Source organism: Halichoerus grypus, chromosome 8, assembly GCF_964656455.1.
Source record: "Halichoerus grypus chromosome 8, mHalGry1.hap1.1, whole genome shotgun sequence".
NCBI classification, from domain to species: domain Eukaryota; kingdom Metazoa; phylum Chordata; class Mammalia; order Carnivora; family Phocidae; genus Halichoerus; species Halichoerus grypus.
Window position 1 is genome coordinate 116,275,951 of NC_135719.1, and position 18,688 is coordinate 116,294,638.

The window sequence follows — 18,688 nt, forward strand, 5'->3', positions numbered from 1 at the left end:
CAATATGCCCCCTCAAGCAGGTGATCCAGTTATCCCTGAAGGCTCAGTGCTTTGCCAGAGGCACAGAGTAAAAACAACGAGTCTTCTGAATATTCATCTCTGAATAGTCAAGATAATAATGAGCTGCTGGGGGTTGAAAACACCTTGAGCTTTTATCAGCTTCCAAGACTATGCTTAATTCTGTTATATATGCACATGAAAATGATTTCTAATGAAAATTTCTCTTGTTGTAGTTTGTTCTGTCACAGTTCAAGGATTTTGGGGACCACTTGGAATCTTTAAAAGGTCTCATTATGCATGAAGAAGAGAATTTGGATAAACTCTGTCATCAAGAAAAAGAGGAAAACCCTGACTTATTCCTGGTATTGCCAATATTTGTGTTTCCTTAGGGCTTAGGCTCACCATAGGATAAAAAATAGGCTAATGACTGTCGAGTTCTAGAATCTGTATCTTCACTCGAGCACGGTCATTTATATGCCATTCATTCTTGGCCTTATCCTAAGGCCTAGAAAAGTATGACAACACAGAGATCTATTTTAGTAATATGCCACAGTAAATTTAGCAGGTTTAAAGTTTTTTGACATCTTTACTAATTAGCTTCGGTGAACTAGAATAATCTAGGAATTGGCCTTTGTGATTAATTGAATTTTTCTGGTTAGCTGAAGATCAAAAGTAAAATATCCTATTAAATGAATGCTATATTCTTTCTTTCTTTATTAAATTAGTAAGTTTAGGATAAGTAACATAAATTAAAGAATTCTGGATCCTACAAACGCCTAAGGACTGATATTCATAACCTAGATCATGAGTCAGCTAACTAGGGCACACTGTCCAAATCTCGTCCTCCACCTGTTTGTATAAAGTGTTATTGGCACACATTCATGCCCTTCCATTTATTAATTGTCTGTGGGAGTTTTCATGCTGCAGGGGCAGAGCTGAATAGTTATAACAGAGATCATATGGCCCATAAAAGCTGCAATATTTATGATGTAGCCCTTTACAGAAAAAATTTGCTGACCCTAACCTAGATTACTATGGCAGAGTTCTGGAGCGATAACGTGGATATTGTGAAGGATGTTTGCTTAACATATCGTTGACCTAGATGCTGTCCCTGGAATATTTTAAAAATAACGTTTTGCTGAGTTTGCTTTCTTGTGATTTCATGTTCTATCAAGATATGGATGTTTAACTACCATGCTTTACTAGGGTTATTTTAAGGACTAAATTTTCATTGGATTTGTAGGTAAACTGCATGATCTGTTGAAGGTCAAGTTATTAGCAGAATACATGGGAGGTCCTAAATGGGCCCTTTAAAAAAAAAAAAACTCATCTCCATCTTCCTTAAAAACAAAATCTGACATCATTTTCTATTTCCTGGGCTGTTCAGGTGCTGACCACGTGTGCACTTGTTGTTCTAGAAAAGCCACAGGATTGGGAGATCAGGGTTCAGGTCCAGCTCTAATACTAACTGGCTATTTGACTGTGGGCTAGTCATTTACCTATTTAGCTCCCAGTTTTCCCTCATGTTTCAGATAAGGATGGTCTGTAGGATCTCTGAGGCCTTTTCATCATCTAGATAGTTTACTGACCTCCAGAAGCCTGAAACTTAATTTTTTTTAATAGAACCATGTGTTGGCACTGACGGCCCAATCACCTGATGTTGAGCATTTGAATGAAGTAAGCCTCAAGCTCCCACTTAGTGACATAGCCATAAAGACGTTACAAAACACGAACCGGCAGTGGATTCGGGCCACGGCAACAGCCCTGGAACGCTGCAGGTCAGAGCGTCCCATCCCTACCATTCTGTTTCAGTGAAGCTAAAATGAGCATCGTTAGCTCAGGAATGTCATTGTTTTGTGACTCTTTTTTGTTCGTTTATAAACCTTTGTAGTGAGCTTCAGGGAATTGGCTTGAATGAAAAGTTTCTTTATTGCTGTGAAAAATGGGTCCAGTGTTTGGAGAAGATAGAGGAGATGCTCAAGGTGAATCTTGCCGAAAGCCTCCCAGCTCTCCTGGAACAGCAGAAAACATATGAGGTAATCTCTGCTTTCCGCTACTTTGTACCTCACCCCGGGACAGGAGTCGGGGAAAGATACTCATTGTATTTTATTTTAAATCTATCAATCCTTAGATACCGAATATAGGTCTTTAGGCAGATTCATTTGTCAATTGATTGTAAAATTCTCACACATTTCATAAATTTCAACATTTTGTTTTAGTGCTGTCCTTTGTTAATGAGAGAACTCCTAGATTTTCTGCAGGAGGTGGAAACTTCTAGCACAACTTTTCTTCCATAGAATGCATACATACCAAGAGCAGGCTAAAATACTGCAACTTCATCTTTGCATTTTCACTGAATAATTCCCTAAAATACTGAAGTACCTGGTATAATTATAACTGTAGCATTAATGATTGGACAGAGGAATTTCCCCACACGTGTGCTGATAGACATTTGGAAATACTCTTGGTGGTTATAGACAGATACTGCATTTTGAAAGTATCCATGATTAGGTCACTGTAATTTTTAATGTAACTGATTTAAGTCTGTGTCATTACATTAATGTTCTCCAATGAAAATGAAGTTCATTGAACCAAAACACCCTGAGTGGTCTTGATTAAATTACCAAACCTCTTTACATCTTAGTTTCCTTGTCTTTAAATGAGTATGATAATAGTACTTACATCTGAAGGTTGACGAATAAGCGAGACATGCATGTTTTACACAGTGCCTAACAAGTAGTAAATGCCCAATCAATGGGCATTAGGTGGTTATTATTAGGCCTGTTTGCTTCTGAGATTATATCCACAGGTGATGTTGATGTGATGGTTGAGCATTTTTTGCAAAGAAGCTCTAATAATTTGAAAATTAATCCTCTCACATGTCCTATCTAGGACCTTAGATTTTGATAGGAAATGTAAGTTCCGTGTTCGTAAAAAGAAATCTAGCTGATATCTTCTATTTTAACTCCTATACAGATGTTAGAAGCTGAAGTTTCTATAAACCAGACAATTGCTGATTCTTATGTCAGCCAGTGCTTACAACTCTTGGACACAACAGAAATAGAGGAGAGGTAAGCTGTCCCTGGGGCTCATGATGGTTGTGTGTGTGGAGGGGAACCCAGTGGGAGCTGGCCTCCCACCATGTGGATCTTGACCACTTCAGTGACCTCCAGCCTTGTCAGTTGATAGACCATCATGGGGTCAGTCTCCTGACTGTTTATTAGGACGGGGACTTGCTGTGTGGCCACAGAAAGGTCAGTCACACTTTTGTGTACAGTAGTGGGGGTGACATTAGCAGACAGTAGATGGGTGCTTTGCAAGTACCCACTCACCAAGTATAGTTAATGAAGTTTTTACCCCAAAGGATTCTTCTGTAGTGTTTTCCTCTACCTTCAGCCTCATGACATTTTGCTATTTAAAAAATAATTCTTAAGGGGCGCCCGGGGGGCACAGTCGGTTAATCGGCTGCCTTCGGCTCGGGTCATGATCCCAGGGTCCTGGGGTTGAGCCCCGGGTCGGGCTCCCTGCTCAGTTCTCCCTCTGCCCCTCCCCCTGCTCATGTTCTCTCTCTCTCTCAAATAAATAAATACAGTCTTAAAAAAAAAACAATAATAGGGGTGCCTGGGTGGCTCAGTTGGTTAAGCATCTGCCTTCGGCTCAGGTCATGATCCCAGGGTCCTGGGATCGAGCCCCACATTGGGCTCCGTGCTCGGCGGGAAGCCTGCTTCTCCCTTTACCACTCCCCTTGCTTGTGTTCCCTCTCTAGCTGTCTCTCTCTCTGTCAAATAAATAAATAAAATCTTTAAAAAATAATAATAATAATAATAAGCTCTTCCCAGTGGGTAGCTGTGTCACCTAGTTGTAAGAGAAGGGATTTCTCTGTGCTACATACATGGTGTTGGCATCACTGGGCTGCGCCAGTCAGGCTGAGCAGAGCCCCTTCCACCAGCCTGGTGACAAGAGCTGAACCTGCTCGCACAGCCGGTACACGTGGTGGGCAGAGCCCTCAGGCGGCCTGGTCTCTTCAGTGCTTCTGTAGGTGTCCTGAAGACAGCTCCGGCTTTTCCTCCCCATCGGCGCCCATAGACCTCTGAATTTTCTTTGAGCATAACTAAGGAATATAAGGTGCATTTCTTCCTAGCTATGAAGTTCAAATTCAGGCTAGGTCCTTGTTCCAGGACAATAAACTAGTTTTGATTTGATCGGTGCAGTAAAGCATGAGTTTTCCTATAATAAATAAAAGGCCTTATTTGTCATGTGGTGGGTGTTATTTATCTGGAAAAGAACTAGGTGAGTAGTTGGGGAAAGCATGTTCTTTATCGCTGAAATTTTGTCAAGTACAACCTTCGAGTAATTGATGACGTTACGCAGTACCTGTTCATCGTTTCCCATTGGTCCAAAATTCTGTTTTCCATACAACATTTGGCATAATGTAGGCTAAAACAGCTTAAATTTGGGGGCACCTGGGTGGCTCAGTCGTTAAGCGTCTGCCTTCGGCTCAGGTCATGATCCTGGGGTCCTGGGATCGAGCCCCGCATCGGGCTCCCTGCTTGTGTTCGCTCTCTCGCTGTGTCTCTCTCTGTCAAATAAATAAATAAAATCTTAAAAAAAAAAAAACTTAAATTTGTTTAAGGGATGCAACTGTGCAGGCAAAATACCAAGTCTTGTGCAAATATCTCCTGCTAAACACCTTTTGCTGCCCCTGCCTAAGTTTCCCAACACATTTAAATTGAATGGTACTCAGATTTTAAGAAGGTTTTTTTCGCCCATGTAAATTGTGCCCATAAATGGCAAACGTGAGTTTCTATTATGCGTAGGTAGTGATTTTTTTTCTACATGTTGATGTCGGGATTCTCTAACCATTTGTTTTTCCCAAGACCGGAATTTATTTCAAAGTTCACAAAACTGAAGGACCAGTGGCAGAGTGCCACCCAGAGCCTCCGGCAGAGGAAGAGTGACATCGATGGGCTGGTGGGACAGTGGCGGTACTTCACCACCTCCGCGGAGGACTTGCTCCGCTTCCTCACGGACACCTCCCACCTGCTGTCTGCAGTGAAGAGCCAGGACTGCTACAGCCTCCACCAAACCAGAAGGCTGATCCGTGAGCTGAAGGTAGTGCGTGCACAGTAGCGGTGTGAGGACTTACAGGGTGGTCGCTGTTTGGAAGATGTTCATTCTCCTCAGGTTTTATGTTGTGGTTCACGTGTACTCTCTGCACGTGGGAAGACCAGCTGGGTCCCCATGACCCTCTCCAGCCTTGTCTGCAGCCTGGTGGTGTCGGAAACCCAGTCTTATCTGTTCATCCCGAAATAGTGAGGCTCTCTTGGGCTGTGGGAGTAGGGATGGAGTGGAGATGGGTGGGTAGAGTGGGGGAAGTTTGGGGTGACAGATTTCACACCACCCAAGCTTTTAAGGTACTGACTGGTGAATCACTTGACCACCAGAGTCGTAATTTATAAGGAGACTCCTGCTTACTCTGAAGGGCAAATTCATGTAAGCAACAAAGTTTTTTTTTTCTTTTATCTTTTTTATTTTATTTTAATTCCAATGTAGTTATCATACGGTGTTTTATTGGTTTCAGGTGTACAGTATAGTGATTCAACAACTCCATGCATTAGTCAGTGCTCATCAAGATAAGTTTGCTCTTACGCAACGAAGTTTTCAATCAGAGTTGTTTGCATGTTGGTTTAAAGTAATTAGTTGGCAATCTCCAAAACATGTTCCATTTAGCTATCGAACCACTCTTCACTGTAGAGACACAGCTAAATGAAATACCACCCTTTTGAAGTCCTGTGCTCTCCGCATTCATTTATCTGGTCATCAGATATCAATTGGGTACCTGCTTTGTGCCAGTCAGTGTGGACAAAGAGCCGGGCTGTCAGGCAGGCAATCAAACAAATCAGTAAACAAACAAGGAAATGCGAATTCGTCTGATTGGTCGGGGAAATCAGACAAATCCATAAACAAGAAAATAATCAGATTGCAATAAGGCATATGTACATAATTAAAACAGAACCAGTAATGGAGGGGCTGGGTGGCTACTTTTGATTGGGTGATCTCTAGGAACATGACATTTAAACTGGAACCTGAATGATGAGAAGGAGCCAGCCATGCAAAAATCTGGGAAAAGAGCCTTTCAGACAAAAGGAATGTCTTACCTAAAGTCCCCAAGATGGGAACAAGCTTCACAAAGCAGAGGAACAGAAAGAAGGCTAGTGTAAATGGAGTACGGCCAGGGAGGCAGCAGCGTGGTAGAGAGTGACTTTGAGAGGCGGGCGGGAGGAGCACTTTGAAGTGTGGTAGCCAGGTTATAGTCTTGCTGTAATAGGAAGCTTTTGAAGAGTTTCAGTTGGAAGAGGGGGCAGCATGATACCTTTTGTATTTTTTGAAGATCCTCTGGCTGTCTGAGAGATTATGATAGATTGTAGAGGAGCCAGAATAGAGGCAGGAATCCCAGGGCATTATGTATTTCTTCCTTGGTAACAACAATCATTGATCATTATCTCTCACAGTTCTGGGGGTTGACAAGGCTCAGTTAGGTGGTTCTTGCTTATGGTATCTCAGGAAGATTCAATCAGATGGTGGTGGGAGCTGGACTCATCTGAAGGCTCACTCACTTTCATGTCTAGCACTTAAGCCGGAAATACTCAGCATCATTCTCCTGTGGTCTCCCCACATGGAGGCTTCTGGTAGCTAGACTTTTTATATGGCAGCTCACTGGCTTCAAAGGTACATGTCCCAAGAAAGAGATCCAGGGAGAAGCTTATATTGCCTTCTAGACCTAGCCTCAGAAGTCACAGAAATCACTTCTGCTATCCTTTGTTAATCAAGGCCATCATACGTGCTCACACAGGATCAACAGAAGGGGACAGAGGCACCACTGCTTGATGGGAGTGGCAAGGTTCTAGAAGAGCATGCCAGACTGGGAATATTGTTGCGTTTTGTGAAAAATACAGTCTGCCATAACCAGTTAGGAGGCCATTTCTACAGTCTTGGATAATTGTTACGATGGATAAGAAAAGGATGATCATAGTAAATATAAAAAAGGTTATGTTTGTAATAGAATTTACAAGGCTTGCTAATGGTTTAGATGTGGCCGATAAATAAAAATCTAAATCAAGATGGCTCTAGGGTTTTGGCTTGAGCATTTTGGTGAACAGTGTGCTGTTGACCAAGTCGAGGAAGAGTGGAAGAAAAGCAGATCTTTTGAGAAGCTTAAAATGCCTAATAGATGTCTGTTTATTTGGCTATGTCAAGCAATTCCATATGCTGGAAAGACAAGTGTGGAGTGCCCGTATATTCATTGAGTTGCAGTTTCTCTTATTTGTATCTGTTCCCAAGAGTACAGTCTGCTTTTCTCCTTTGCATTGGGTTATATCAGGTATTCTCAGATACCTTTGTAAATCAATGCTCTGTTGATTGTTTTTTTAGTATCCGTTTCCATTTTGGAAAATGCCTACATTATGTCTCCCTTGAGAAATTTGAAGATGAAGGAAATCATATCTAGAATAGGAAAAAACTAATTTTTTTTTCCTCCTGAAACCAAATGCTTTTGGAAGTAGGAGTCGGTTTAAAAGTTTTTAACTTCATTTTTGTAGTGTAAATAGGTAGTTTTAGTCCCTTTAAAATAGAGCCAGCATGATATTCAAATGGACTGTTTTAAAGCTGTCCCTTTAATGCATATATTAATGCTTATGTTTAAGTGCCCATAATAAGTTCAAGTGGATATTTTTTATATTTTACCTTTTTTATTTGTTCTCTCCTTCTTTTATAACTGTTTAGCATAGTGTGCACATTCTGTTCTTGTGGGTTAGGAGTAATCTGACTCTTATACAGTGGTAATGGGTATTTGCTCTTAATTTCAGGTCTAATACTCCAGTTATTTTCTCAATACTTTTAATCCATTTATCTTGTAGGCTCTTATTCGTTGAAGTATATTTTTTATTTCTCTATGCTTCTGATCATTACACTAAGAATGTTATCTCTTAACAGCTATTGGAAATTATCTTTTTTTTTTAATTTTTTTATTGTTATGTTAATCCCCATACATTACATCATTAGTTTTAGATATAGTGTTCCATGATTCATTGTTTGTGCATAACACCCAGTGCTCCATGCAGAACGTGCCCTCCTCAATACCCATCCCCAGGCTAACCCATCCTCCCACCCCTCTCCCCTCTAGAACCCTCAGTTTGTTTTTCAGCGTCCATCGTCTCTCATGGTTCTTCTCCCCCTCCGATTTCCCCCCCTTCATTCTTCCCCTCCTGCTACATTCTTCTTCTTCTTTTTTTCTTTCTTAACATCTATTGCATTATTTGTTTCAGAGGTACAGATCTGAGATTCAACAGTCTTGCACAATTCACAGCGCTTACCAGAGCACATACCCTCCCCAGTGTCCATCACCCAGTCACCCCATCCCTCCCACCCCACCCCCCACTCCAGCAACCCTCAGTTTGTTTCCTGAGATTAAGAATTCCTCATATCAGTGAGGTCATATGATACATGTCTTTCTCTGTTTGACTTATTTCGCTCAGCATAATACCCTCCAGTTCCATCCACGTCGTTGCAAATGGCAAGATCTCATTCCTTTTGATGGCTGCATAATATTCCATTGTATATATATACCACATCTTCTTTATCCATTCATCTATTGATGGACATCTTGGCTCTTTCCACTATTGGAAATTATCTTAAGAATGCATTATTTGGTGTAGTGTGTAGTAGTGTAAAACATGAGCCTTAGGTGTGTGTATGTGTCTGTATGTGCATGTGCACGCATTCTAATCTCATTTGCCTAATTTATATCTAACATTTGTTAGTAGGAAAAGCTCTGAAGGGAACGTTCACAAATGCATACAATCACATTTTGATCATATCAGAGGCTTAAGGAAATCACTTTTTTTTTCTTTTTAGAGTAAAGAAATTCATTTTCAGAGACGGCAAACTACCTTTGAACTAACCTTAGAAGCTGGGGAGAAGTTACTGAACACAGCTAACCTGGAAACTAAAGAGTTGATTGACAAGAAAATCAGTCAACTTTGGGACAACTGGAAGGACACAGAGCTCCACGTAGGAGAGCTGATTAAACAGTTGCAGAACAATGTAGAGGTAAACTCACCATTTACTCTTGAGGATATTCAGCTGCAGTACATGGAGTTTTTGTTTGCTGGGCAAAAATGGGCATGATTTTAGGAAATCACAGTATTGTAAGTTTTCCAAGGGACCTTGAATCCTAATCCATGAATCATGCCAGTTACTTACTGTAAAATAATAATAGAGCATTGAAAAAGCTCGATGTTAAGTATATAAATACTTGAGGTTCTATTTTATATCCACTTTTACGAAATAGGAAGTGTAGTTGTGTTCCATGGCAGTTCTATATACAAAGCTAATGTTCCACATGTGGTCTGTCCTTGGGCATAGTACATGAAAATAAACACAGTGATACTTCTTCTGTCGTCAGAGAATGTGCCTTTCCACATAAGCACATGTAAGAATTTCCCAGATAATTTATGATTATATTTTCAAGAACCAAAATGTTTTATTCTGTGCCATTGTTGGGAAAAGAATTATTTTTGTTATCCTAAAATATACCAAGATGTTCTTAAGGACTCTGAGGTGCTTTGAACCTAAGGCCCTACACAGCTATGCTCTCCGAGTAATTTTGTGGTTTTTATTGTTTTTCTTTTATTTTCTTCTCTACACATTATTTAAAAGTGGCCTCTGCTTAATTTTTGTTTCTCTGAGCATACCTACTCCTTATGGCCCACTTTCCTTCCTGATCTGTTGTACGTGTACCAAATCCAGATAACCAAGCTTCTCAGAGATAGTTTTGGTTTTTGTTTTTTTGTCTTTTTTGAGTAAAGAATAAGTATGTGCTGAGTTAGGGCCTGAACATCTGTCCTATGAGTAAAGTATCTGAATTTTATTTGGTATATGGGCTATGTGAAATTCATTAACTAGCAAGTATTTGTCGAGCATTTTGCCCTGGTTGTAAAACATGGTGGTAAAGGTAGCTAATGGTTTGGAGGCAGAAATAAGGACTCAGTTTTGTTCCTCTCTCCACTTTCCTCTTGGTTGTGTTGCAGAGAGTTGATGTTGCTAGACAAGTGACTTCCCCTTCTGTGAATTCTGCGTTACTGTAGAATAAGGCCAACCCAGGCGTGTTTAGGTATAAGCTGTACTGAGGAATAAGATAGTGTTTGACTTCATGTTTGTCTACTTTTAGTAACCTCAGGACTAGAAATTTATCCCAATGAATCCATTATAAATATTCTGAACTTGGAAATGCAGGCAACTGTTTTCTCCATAATAGAAGGTTAAAGGAAGAGAGATGGTGTGAAAGAATGGCATTGCGGGGGTGGGGGCGGGGGCTGGACTGCGTCCTCAGATCAACCCTTGACTGGTCTGCTTCTGACCGCATGTCCTTGGCCAGTTTTCTCTGAGCCTCAGTTTTCACATTTTAAAATGTGAAGCCCTGTGTGTCTCCTAAGATTATTATAATTACAGTGAGATAATGAAGTTGAGAAGGCTTTGGTAAACTGTAAAGTGCTCTAAGCAGAAGGTGGCAATCTCAGTGGTGAGAAATGTCGAGTGAAGTTTCACTGTGAAAGGGTCCCTGAAGCCAGGCTACTTCAAGAAAGAGAGAGCAGAGGGATGACGTGAGACAAGAAGACAAGAAGAGTAGTTGAGGGCTTTTGCTTTATGCTGGTATTATAGTGTGTGCCCAAGACTGTCAATGTTAAAAATTAATCCTTAATAGTAGCCTTTTAAATGTGAACTCCCCCCACCCCAAAACGTGAACTTTCCCAAAACTGAAATAGGAATAAGATTAGATAGATTGAGGATATAGGGAAGGAAGAAGAAATATTTCGAAGCAAAAGCCAGTCAACTCAATAGTTGAGCCACACATAAAGCTGCGCCAGAGATATTCTGCTTTTAGACCAGGCTGCTCAAGACAAGGAACTGGGTTTCTGTGTGATTTACAAAAACACATTTATTGGAGTGGATTAAATGAGTTATTCTGTTTCTACAATTCATTCTTAATGACTGAGCCACCCAGGCGCCCCTACAATTCATTCTTAAAAAGCAAAGTACTTACCAATTTTAATACTGTTTTCAAATAGACCTGGGACCAGTGTGAAAAGAAAATCAAGGAGTTGAAAAGCAGGCTGCAAGTTTTAAAGGCACAAAGTAGAGATCCTCTTCCAGAACTTCATGAGGACCTCCACAGAGAAAAAGAGCTGATTAAGGTATTGAAAGCTGGGAAGGGGGTTCAAGATAATCACTTACTGCTTTTGAGAGAAGTTGAAGTGTTTGTTTGCCTTTCTATTCTGTGTTGAAACTGTGTTTCCATGTTCAGTCAGAAAACATTTTGCCTGTCTTCTGTCAAAAAAAAAACATCCTGGTCTCCAAAGCAATTGGAATGGATGCTCTTTGAGATCCATGTGTGAATACGAGAAAGACTTGCAGAAATTCTTCTTAGGAATTGGGGGAGGGGAGTTCTCCTCCAGGTCCTCTTTCTGTTTCTCTCCTCTGTAATATAACGTGTGCCCTTTGAGATTACACTGAAACCTGTTCCCTTAACGAATGACCTTGTGTTTGAAAAGAGAGTAAAGTATTACTATAGAATTCATTTTTTAGAAGCCAAGCGGTTGGACTTTTTGCTCAAATATAACATTTTTATAAAACCTTCCAAACTATATTCTGCCTAGTTGATACAACACTGGCAATTATTCCTGGGTATTTTAGGCCTTTGCTGAAGATTTTTGCAGAAGAATGAATAGGAGTTTGGACCGGTAAAATTCCCAGGTCAGGGACAACTCACCTCTCTTCCCTATCTGCAGGTTTGATGTTTAAAAAACATCCAGAGTCAAATGGAATGATCTTTTATCTTGATCAGGAATCAAACTGAAAAAATTAGGAAGAAATGAGTATTCTCATCCTTCAAGCTATGCTGGAAATTAGTGTGCTTCAGTCTGCATCTTTTTTCTTCATTGTAAAAATACTCCAACATGGAAAAAATTTCCAACATAACAAATAATATGACAAACTGCCACGAAACCATCACCCAGCTGAAAAAATAAAACATTTCAAATACAGTTGACACGCCCTGCATAATCCCCAGTGTACTTCCCCTCCCCAGAGGGACCCACAACCCTGAATGAAGTGTTTTATCATTCACGTGCACTACTTTATAGTTTTCCTACATGCGCGTGTAGCTCTCAATGAAATATAGAAGTATTACTTTTGTTTTTCAACCTTGTATAAGCAGTGCCATTACTCCACACTAAAGTCATAGATACATGCCTACATTTTCAAGTTTTGTTTTGTACATTTATATCCTTATTCATTTAAGAATTGATTTTTGCATATGTTTTGAGGTAAAGATCCAATTTTTAATTTACTCATAATGGAAAATCACATGGATGACCATCGTCCTGGTGCCCATTCTCCAGTGTCAAATATCAAGTTGCCATATATGTGGGATTTTTTTCTTGGGGCTCTATTCTGTTGATTTGCTTACCTCAGCCTTTATATCAAATTATCTTGATTACTGAGCTTTTTTTAAAATAACAAATCCTCATTTCAGGCGTGATGTGTACTCCTACTTTGTTCTCCCACATGCGTATGGATGTCCTTGGGTCTTCGATCTTCCACAACATTTAGAAGCAGTTTGTCAAACTAGGCAAAGTCCTGATAAGAGTTTTAGTGGAATAGTATCAAATTTATAGATACATTGGGGAAAATGAGCATCTTTTTGTTACTGAATACTCCTGTTCCTGCAGATGGCATGTTTCTCTCCTTTTAGTCATGTTCAATAATGATGTATAATTTTCTTTAGTACTATACATCTTTTATTAGATTTCTTTCTTGGCATGTTATTTTTGACACTGTTGAAAATACTTTTTCTAATTATATTTTCTATTTATCACTGGTGCCTAGAAATAATAACTTTTGGTTGATACTATATTCAGTCATCTTGCTAAAATCCAATAATTTGCATAATTTTTTAGGTGTCTATGTAGACAGTCACCATCTGTGAAAAATGACTCTTCTTTTGTTTCTTCCTTTCTTTCTATATATTTTTTTCCTGTTCTTTCTATACTGGTCAGTACCTCCAGAACATTTTTTAGTATAATTGATAGGTGGCTCCTTCATGTCATTCCTGATTTTAAAGAGAATAATTCTGACATTTTACCACTAAATATGGTATTTGCTGATGATGGCTTTATTAGGTTAAGAAAATTCCTACCTATCCCTAATTTTCAACATTTTTATGATCTCTACATCTTTAGTAGATCTAGATGTCAGGGACAGTGGAGAAAATTTGGAATCATACTCTCAGTTGACACATAGAGTTTCCTTCCATAAAGTCTAGAAACCAGTGCAGAATGTGAACTGTAAACTCCTAAGAAGGCATAGTATTTCCCAAGTGTCACACTCTTCAGCTTCCAGTGGGATCTTTTCAGCTTCTACAGCCTCAGTGTTCTATCTCTCAGTGGAAAAATCAGGAAGAGAGACCAAGAGCATTGAGTTCACTGATCCCATGACCATATTCCAAAAAGAACTCAAGTAACCCGAATCCTGTCTAGGAGAGTGTTTATCACCCCTGAGTCACTTGGGAGAGATACACCAACCATTTGACCATCTGAGCTTTACTCTCCTTCTCAGAAGATGACATTCTCATTACATCTAAGTTGACATATAGACTAGCACTTCATTACATACTAGCTTTTCACTGTTACCAAAATTGGTCTAGTGGACATCTGTGTTTATAAGACTTGTCAAATGATTGAGCTCGGGGGACAGTTTTATTTTTAAAATAATTGTTCAGTTAGTAATATTGTCACATGGTTCAAAATTCAGAAGGTGCAAGAGGCATACATGAAAATTCTTTCTCCCATTGGTTCCTCTCCACAAAAGCAATCAGTGTTACCAATTTGTTTTTGTGTTTTTTTTTTTTAATCTAATTGTTTTATTCCAAGCCAGCAATTTTTCTAGCATCCTTCAGAGAAGGGTCTTTTCGTTCACCACTGATTTATGAGTCCTTCTTTAGCATGTATTAAATTCTAATTCAGGCAGTCAACAAATATTTTTTTAAAGATTTATTTATTTTAGGGGGTGGGGGAGGGGTAGAGGGAGAGGCTCTTAAGCAGACTCAGCGCTGAGGGTGGAGCCCAATGTGGGGCTTGATCCCCAGACCCTGAGATCATGACCTGAGCTGAAACCAAGAGCCAGTTGCTCAACCGACTGAGCCACCCTGGGGTCCCAGTGTTACCCATTTGTTGTATATTCTTCCAAAGATGGTCTATGCATATACAGGCCAATATTTATATAGCTACACATTCATTTTTTGGTCCTGTTTTTACCCAAATGGTAAGGTGAAAAATGGGACTTGACAACCCCCCTGGTAAGTGAGGGCACAGGCGGAGGTTTTAATGCCGCCATGCTGTGTCCGAGTCCAGTCAAGGACTGTGCTGCTTCACTTCATGTGGTCAAACAACTGATGAGTCCGAGAAAGCTCCTCTGAGGAACTACCTTTGTGTCTGAGATCTGGAAGTGTAAGTAGGAATTAACTAAATATATTTGTGGACGCATCAGGGTGAAATAAAGAAATACAAATTTAAATAATAACTAATCATTATATATATTAAAGTTGTCTAAACATATATATATATCTCCATACATATATATATGTATATATATATAAAACTCCAGAAAGTATGTGGAGATGATCATTCCTCTTAAAATGTAATTTGGCAATATTTATTAAGAATTATAAAAATGTCCATATTCGGGACGCCTGGGTGGCCCAGGCAGTTAAACGTCTGCCTTTGGCTCAGGTCATGTGGGATCAAATCCCACATCGGGCTCCTTGCTCAGTGGGGAGCCTGCTTCTCCCTCTGCCTGCCGCTCCCCCTGCTTGTGCTTGCTCACCCTGTCTCTCTCTCTCTCTCTCTCTGTCTCTCTGACAAATAAAATCTTTAAAAAAAAAAGTCCATATTCAAAAGTTCTACACCTGTTAATTATCCTTTCAGTCATAGGAAGAAACCAAGTATCCAAACCAAATCAATTTAAACCTGGCTATGGAAAACAGAAACAGGCCTCCCTACTGTGTAGGCAGCTGAGCCTACACTGGTGAGCAGGGCCTTGGACAGGCTGAGCTTCCTGCCACCAGACCGGGGAATGCTGCATGAAGCTCCGTGGTCTTGGGGGTCTCTCGTTTTAAGTCAGTGAGTAGCACCCTTCCACCTGTGAGTCGTCCCCTTTATATTCTGTAGCCAGTGAAAGTGTTCCACACAGAATCTGCTCTCATCCACTCTACTAGAATCATGAGGGTAAAACTAGGTAACAAGAGTATGAAGTGGGGGACGCCTGGGTGGCTCAGTCGGTTAAGCGGCTGCCTTCGGCTCAGGTCACGATCCCAGAGTCCTGGGATCAAGTCCCACATCGGGCTCCTTCCTCAGCCGGGAGCCTGCTTCTCCCTCTGCCTGCCGCTCCCCCTGCTTGTGCTCTGTCTCTCTCTCTGACAAATAAATAAAATCTTTAAAATTTAAAAAAAAAAGTATAAAGTGATGATTTTTCTTCTGATAAAGGTATCTCTGAATCTCCATGCAACCTTGAAAGAGAATTCTCTGGGCCATTTTACTGAATGTAAATTTTTGTCCTCAAGTTATGTGATCATGCCAGTGTCGCTTTTAGGACTCTGAAAATCAGTCAGAATTAACACACTTTTATTGTTGCCACCCCGAAGAGTCTTCTTTCTGTTGCAATAGGCGGAGATCCTTAAAACGTGCCAGAGAATGAAGAATTGTGAGCACAATAAGAATCTGGAAGACTCTTGAGTACTCGTTCTAGCACGTTCCTGTTGTGAAAGCAATTTTCTCAAGTCCTAGAAATCAAAAAGTTTAAATCTGACACATTTTAAATAACAGTGGTTTCCATGACCAGAGAGATTTTCTGCTAACCAAGTTCTGTCAGTTATTAGGGAAGAATTTATTTTTTTCTTCCATTATACTCATTCTTTTTGAAACTTAACCAAAATAATCCCCTTTAGACAGAAGCTGTTGTTATGATTGTCATGGTAGCAACAATGCATTTCTTAGGGTTTTTTTTTGTTTTTTTTTTTAAGATGGAAAATCACACTTTATACAACATTTCTGTAACGTAGTTTCAGAATTAAAAGTGGGGGGGGGTGCCTCAGTGGCTCAGTCGTTAAGCATCTGCCTTTGGCTCAGGTCATGGTCCAGGGTCCTGGGATCCAGCCCCGCATCAGGCTCCCTGCTCAGTGGGGAGCCTGCTTCTCCCTCTCCCGCTCTCCCCTGCTTGTGTTCCCTCTCTCGCTATGTCTCTGTCAAATAAATAAATAAAATCTTTAAAAAAGTGTGTGTGTGAGATTGTTGCTAGACTACAAAAATAATTTCTTCTCAATATAGGTAAAGACCTACATGTTTTTAAAACAGAACTAATTATATAAAAATGTGAACTACCTGAGGAAATGAAAATAAAGGTGGAAAAGTTTTCTTTTGAGAAAAAGGTGGTGAAGAAAGAGCAGCCGCTGCCTTGGGCTGTTTCTCGTTCAGAACGTCCCGCCCCCTCCCCCGCTCCCCTTCCCCCGCCCCTCCCCCAGAGTCCAATCAAAAGATTAGCCTACAGGTTTGGAAACAGCAGCAGCTTGAGTTGGAGTGATTCCACCCCCCCCCCCCTGTGTTAAATGCAGGAACTAGAGAAGTCTTTGGGCAACTGGACTCAGAACTTGAAAGAACTTCACACTATGAAGACCGACTTAACCCAGCACATTCTTGTGGAGGACGTGATGGTTTTGGAAGAGCAAACAGAGCATTTGCACAGACAATGGGAGGATCTCTGCTTAAGAGTAAGTCAGTTAACTGCAGGGCACGGCTGTTCTGGAGTTTATTGAAATGTCTCCGAAGGCCAGACAAAGTAGAAAGGGGCTTAATTTCATTGAACCGGAGGCCCTTTGCAGTTGGAGCCCGGGCCCGCTGCTGTCCCTTTAGAAGGCAGCACCGTGGGGTAACAGATTTGACCCTTTGTTTCTCCAGGGCTCAGTGCTGGTACTTTGTACACTTTTAATAAGCTTTTTAAAAACTCACCTTAGATAGGGGCGGGGGGGGGATTGCTATTACGAGCAGCTGTGAGCACTCAGCTCCCTCTGTTGTGTAGATGACAAGTTCCCATCGGGATATCAGAATCAGGACTTCAGCAAAGAGGTCTCGTCTGGCCTTAGGGCAGTATCTCTCTGGGCCCAACAAACAGCAGGCATCCTTAGTGCCCCGCACAGGGGTGTTTTATCTGAGAACTCTGTTCTCGTGCAATCCGATGTTTCTTTCAAGTAGTTGGCTTTTTTCAAAACTCTAAAAGAAAGGATCAACAGCTGCACTTAGTATCTCAGTGGATCCCTTCTACTTATTAAAAATGAGATCGTGGTTATAGTCCGATACAGTACATGTTTGTGACAGGAGGGAACCAAAGGGTTCAAATAGATCTTTGTTTCAAGAACATAAAATTCTAAGAAAAATGAATTCCTTAATCTCATTTTTGTGAATTAAGAGATCTATTTAAAGTTGACATTTTTTTAATGCTTTTGGGTGCATTTTAATAAAGTAAAATCATTTTTCCTTCTTGGTTTTAGTATTTAATATTAATAATGAACTATAATTTTAAATGTTCTGTTAGAATTTTTATTCATATTTTATGTAAAAAAATATTTAGGATACGTGAAAAGTATCCTAGAACGAAGGCAGAAGCAGAGACTGGGGCCCAGATGTTCCTAATTGTTACCATTAGGAAACCAATCAGAATGACGCTGTGCAAAATGCCAGGATTTTCAAAAGCTAAGATAAATAGATGCCCTTAGGAATGGAAACACAAAACTTGTTTTTTTAGGGATAGTTCTGAACACATTTGGCTGGGTGGATGTACAAGCCTTAGGTATTTTTGCCTTACTCTGAAAAGATCACTTTGTTTCCTTGTCCAGAGCAGGAAAGCCTCAGGGAGTTGCACCTTAGTTTCCCCATCTGCAAAGTAGGGGGTTAAAACTTTTATCAAAACTCTTTTAACTCTAAGATTTTAGAGATTTTTAAGAGCTGAGAATAATTTTGTCCATTTAGAAAGGCTGATTTGCATTCTTTAAATTTATATTTAAGTTGTAAATTTGAACCTTTTAAGGAGGGAAGAGGCTTTGTGGAAGCCAGCTTAGGGGTTGCTGATGTATAATGGAGTATTGGGTATTTGGGGTCAGCCTGCTTACTACAGACTAGTATTTGGTTCCATTTCCATAGTTTCCATCTAAAGCCATAGTGCATAATGGGAGGATAGATTAAATGAGTGATATGCATTTGTTTTTTATTTTATTTTGCTTTATTTTTGAAATCTACCACTAAAATATTGAAATAACTTCAATTTTGTAGTCCATTTGCATTACATATGTTAGATTTATGTTGTGACCTAGATTACAGTTTTTAAGTTAAATAGGCAGGACATTGGTCTTAAATAGGAATAAGGACTTGATCATGTTTAAACAGGTAAAAAGATTTGGGTCATAAAACTGTAAATGAGCATGTAGCAGGCCATCAGTAAATGCATGTTGAAAGAACAAGGATCAGAAGAAATCTGGGTGATGTTTAATGTATTTAACCTTCCCTGTTTCTAATTTTTAATATAA

At 40.0% G+C, this 18,688-nt stretch overlaps 1 protein-coding gene across 6 annotated transcripts in view; it reads left to right on the forward strand.

The window, feature by feature from the left end:
* SYNE2 (spectrin repeat containing nuclear envelope protein 2) overlaps nt 1-18,688 on the forward strand; it is a 315,251-nt gene that overhangs the window by 256,978 nt on the left and 39,585 nt on the right. For all 6 annotated transcript variants that reach the window (XM_078053796.1, XM_078053797.1, XM_078053799.1 and 3 more), the window contains 8 exons: nt 234-362; nt 1,624-1,778; nt 1,892-2,036; nt 2,977-3,071; nt 4,878-5,112; nt 8,914-9,108; nt 11,127-11,252; nt 16,724-16,879. In XM_078053796.1, coding sequence (XP_077909922.1) covers nt 234-362; nt 1,624-1,778; nt 1,892-2,036; nt 2,977-3,071; nt 4,878-5,112; nt 8,914-9,108; nt 11,127-11,252; nt 16,724-16,879 — 1,236 coding nt within the window. The remainder of the gene's footprint in view (nt 1-233; nt 363-1,623; nt 1,779-1,891; nt 2,037-2,976; nt 3,072-4,877; nt 5,113-8,913; nt 9,109-11,126; nt 11,253-16,723; nt 16,880-18,688) is intronic.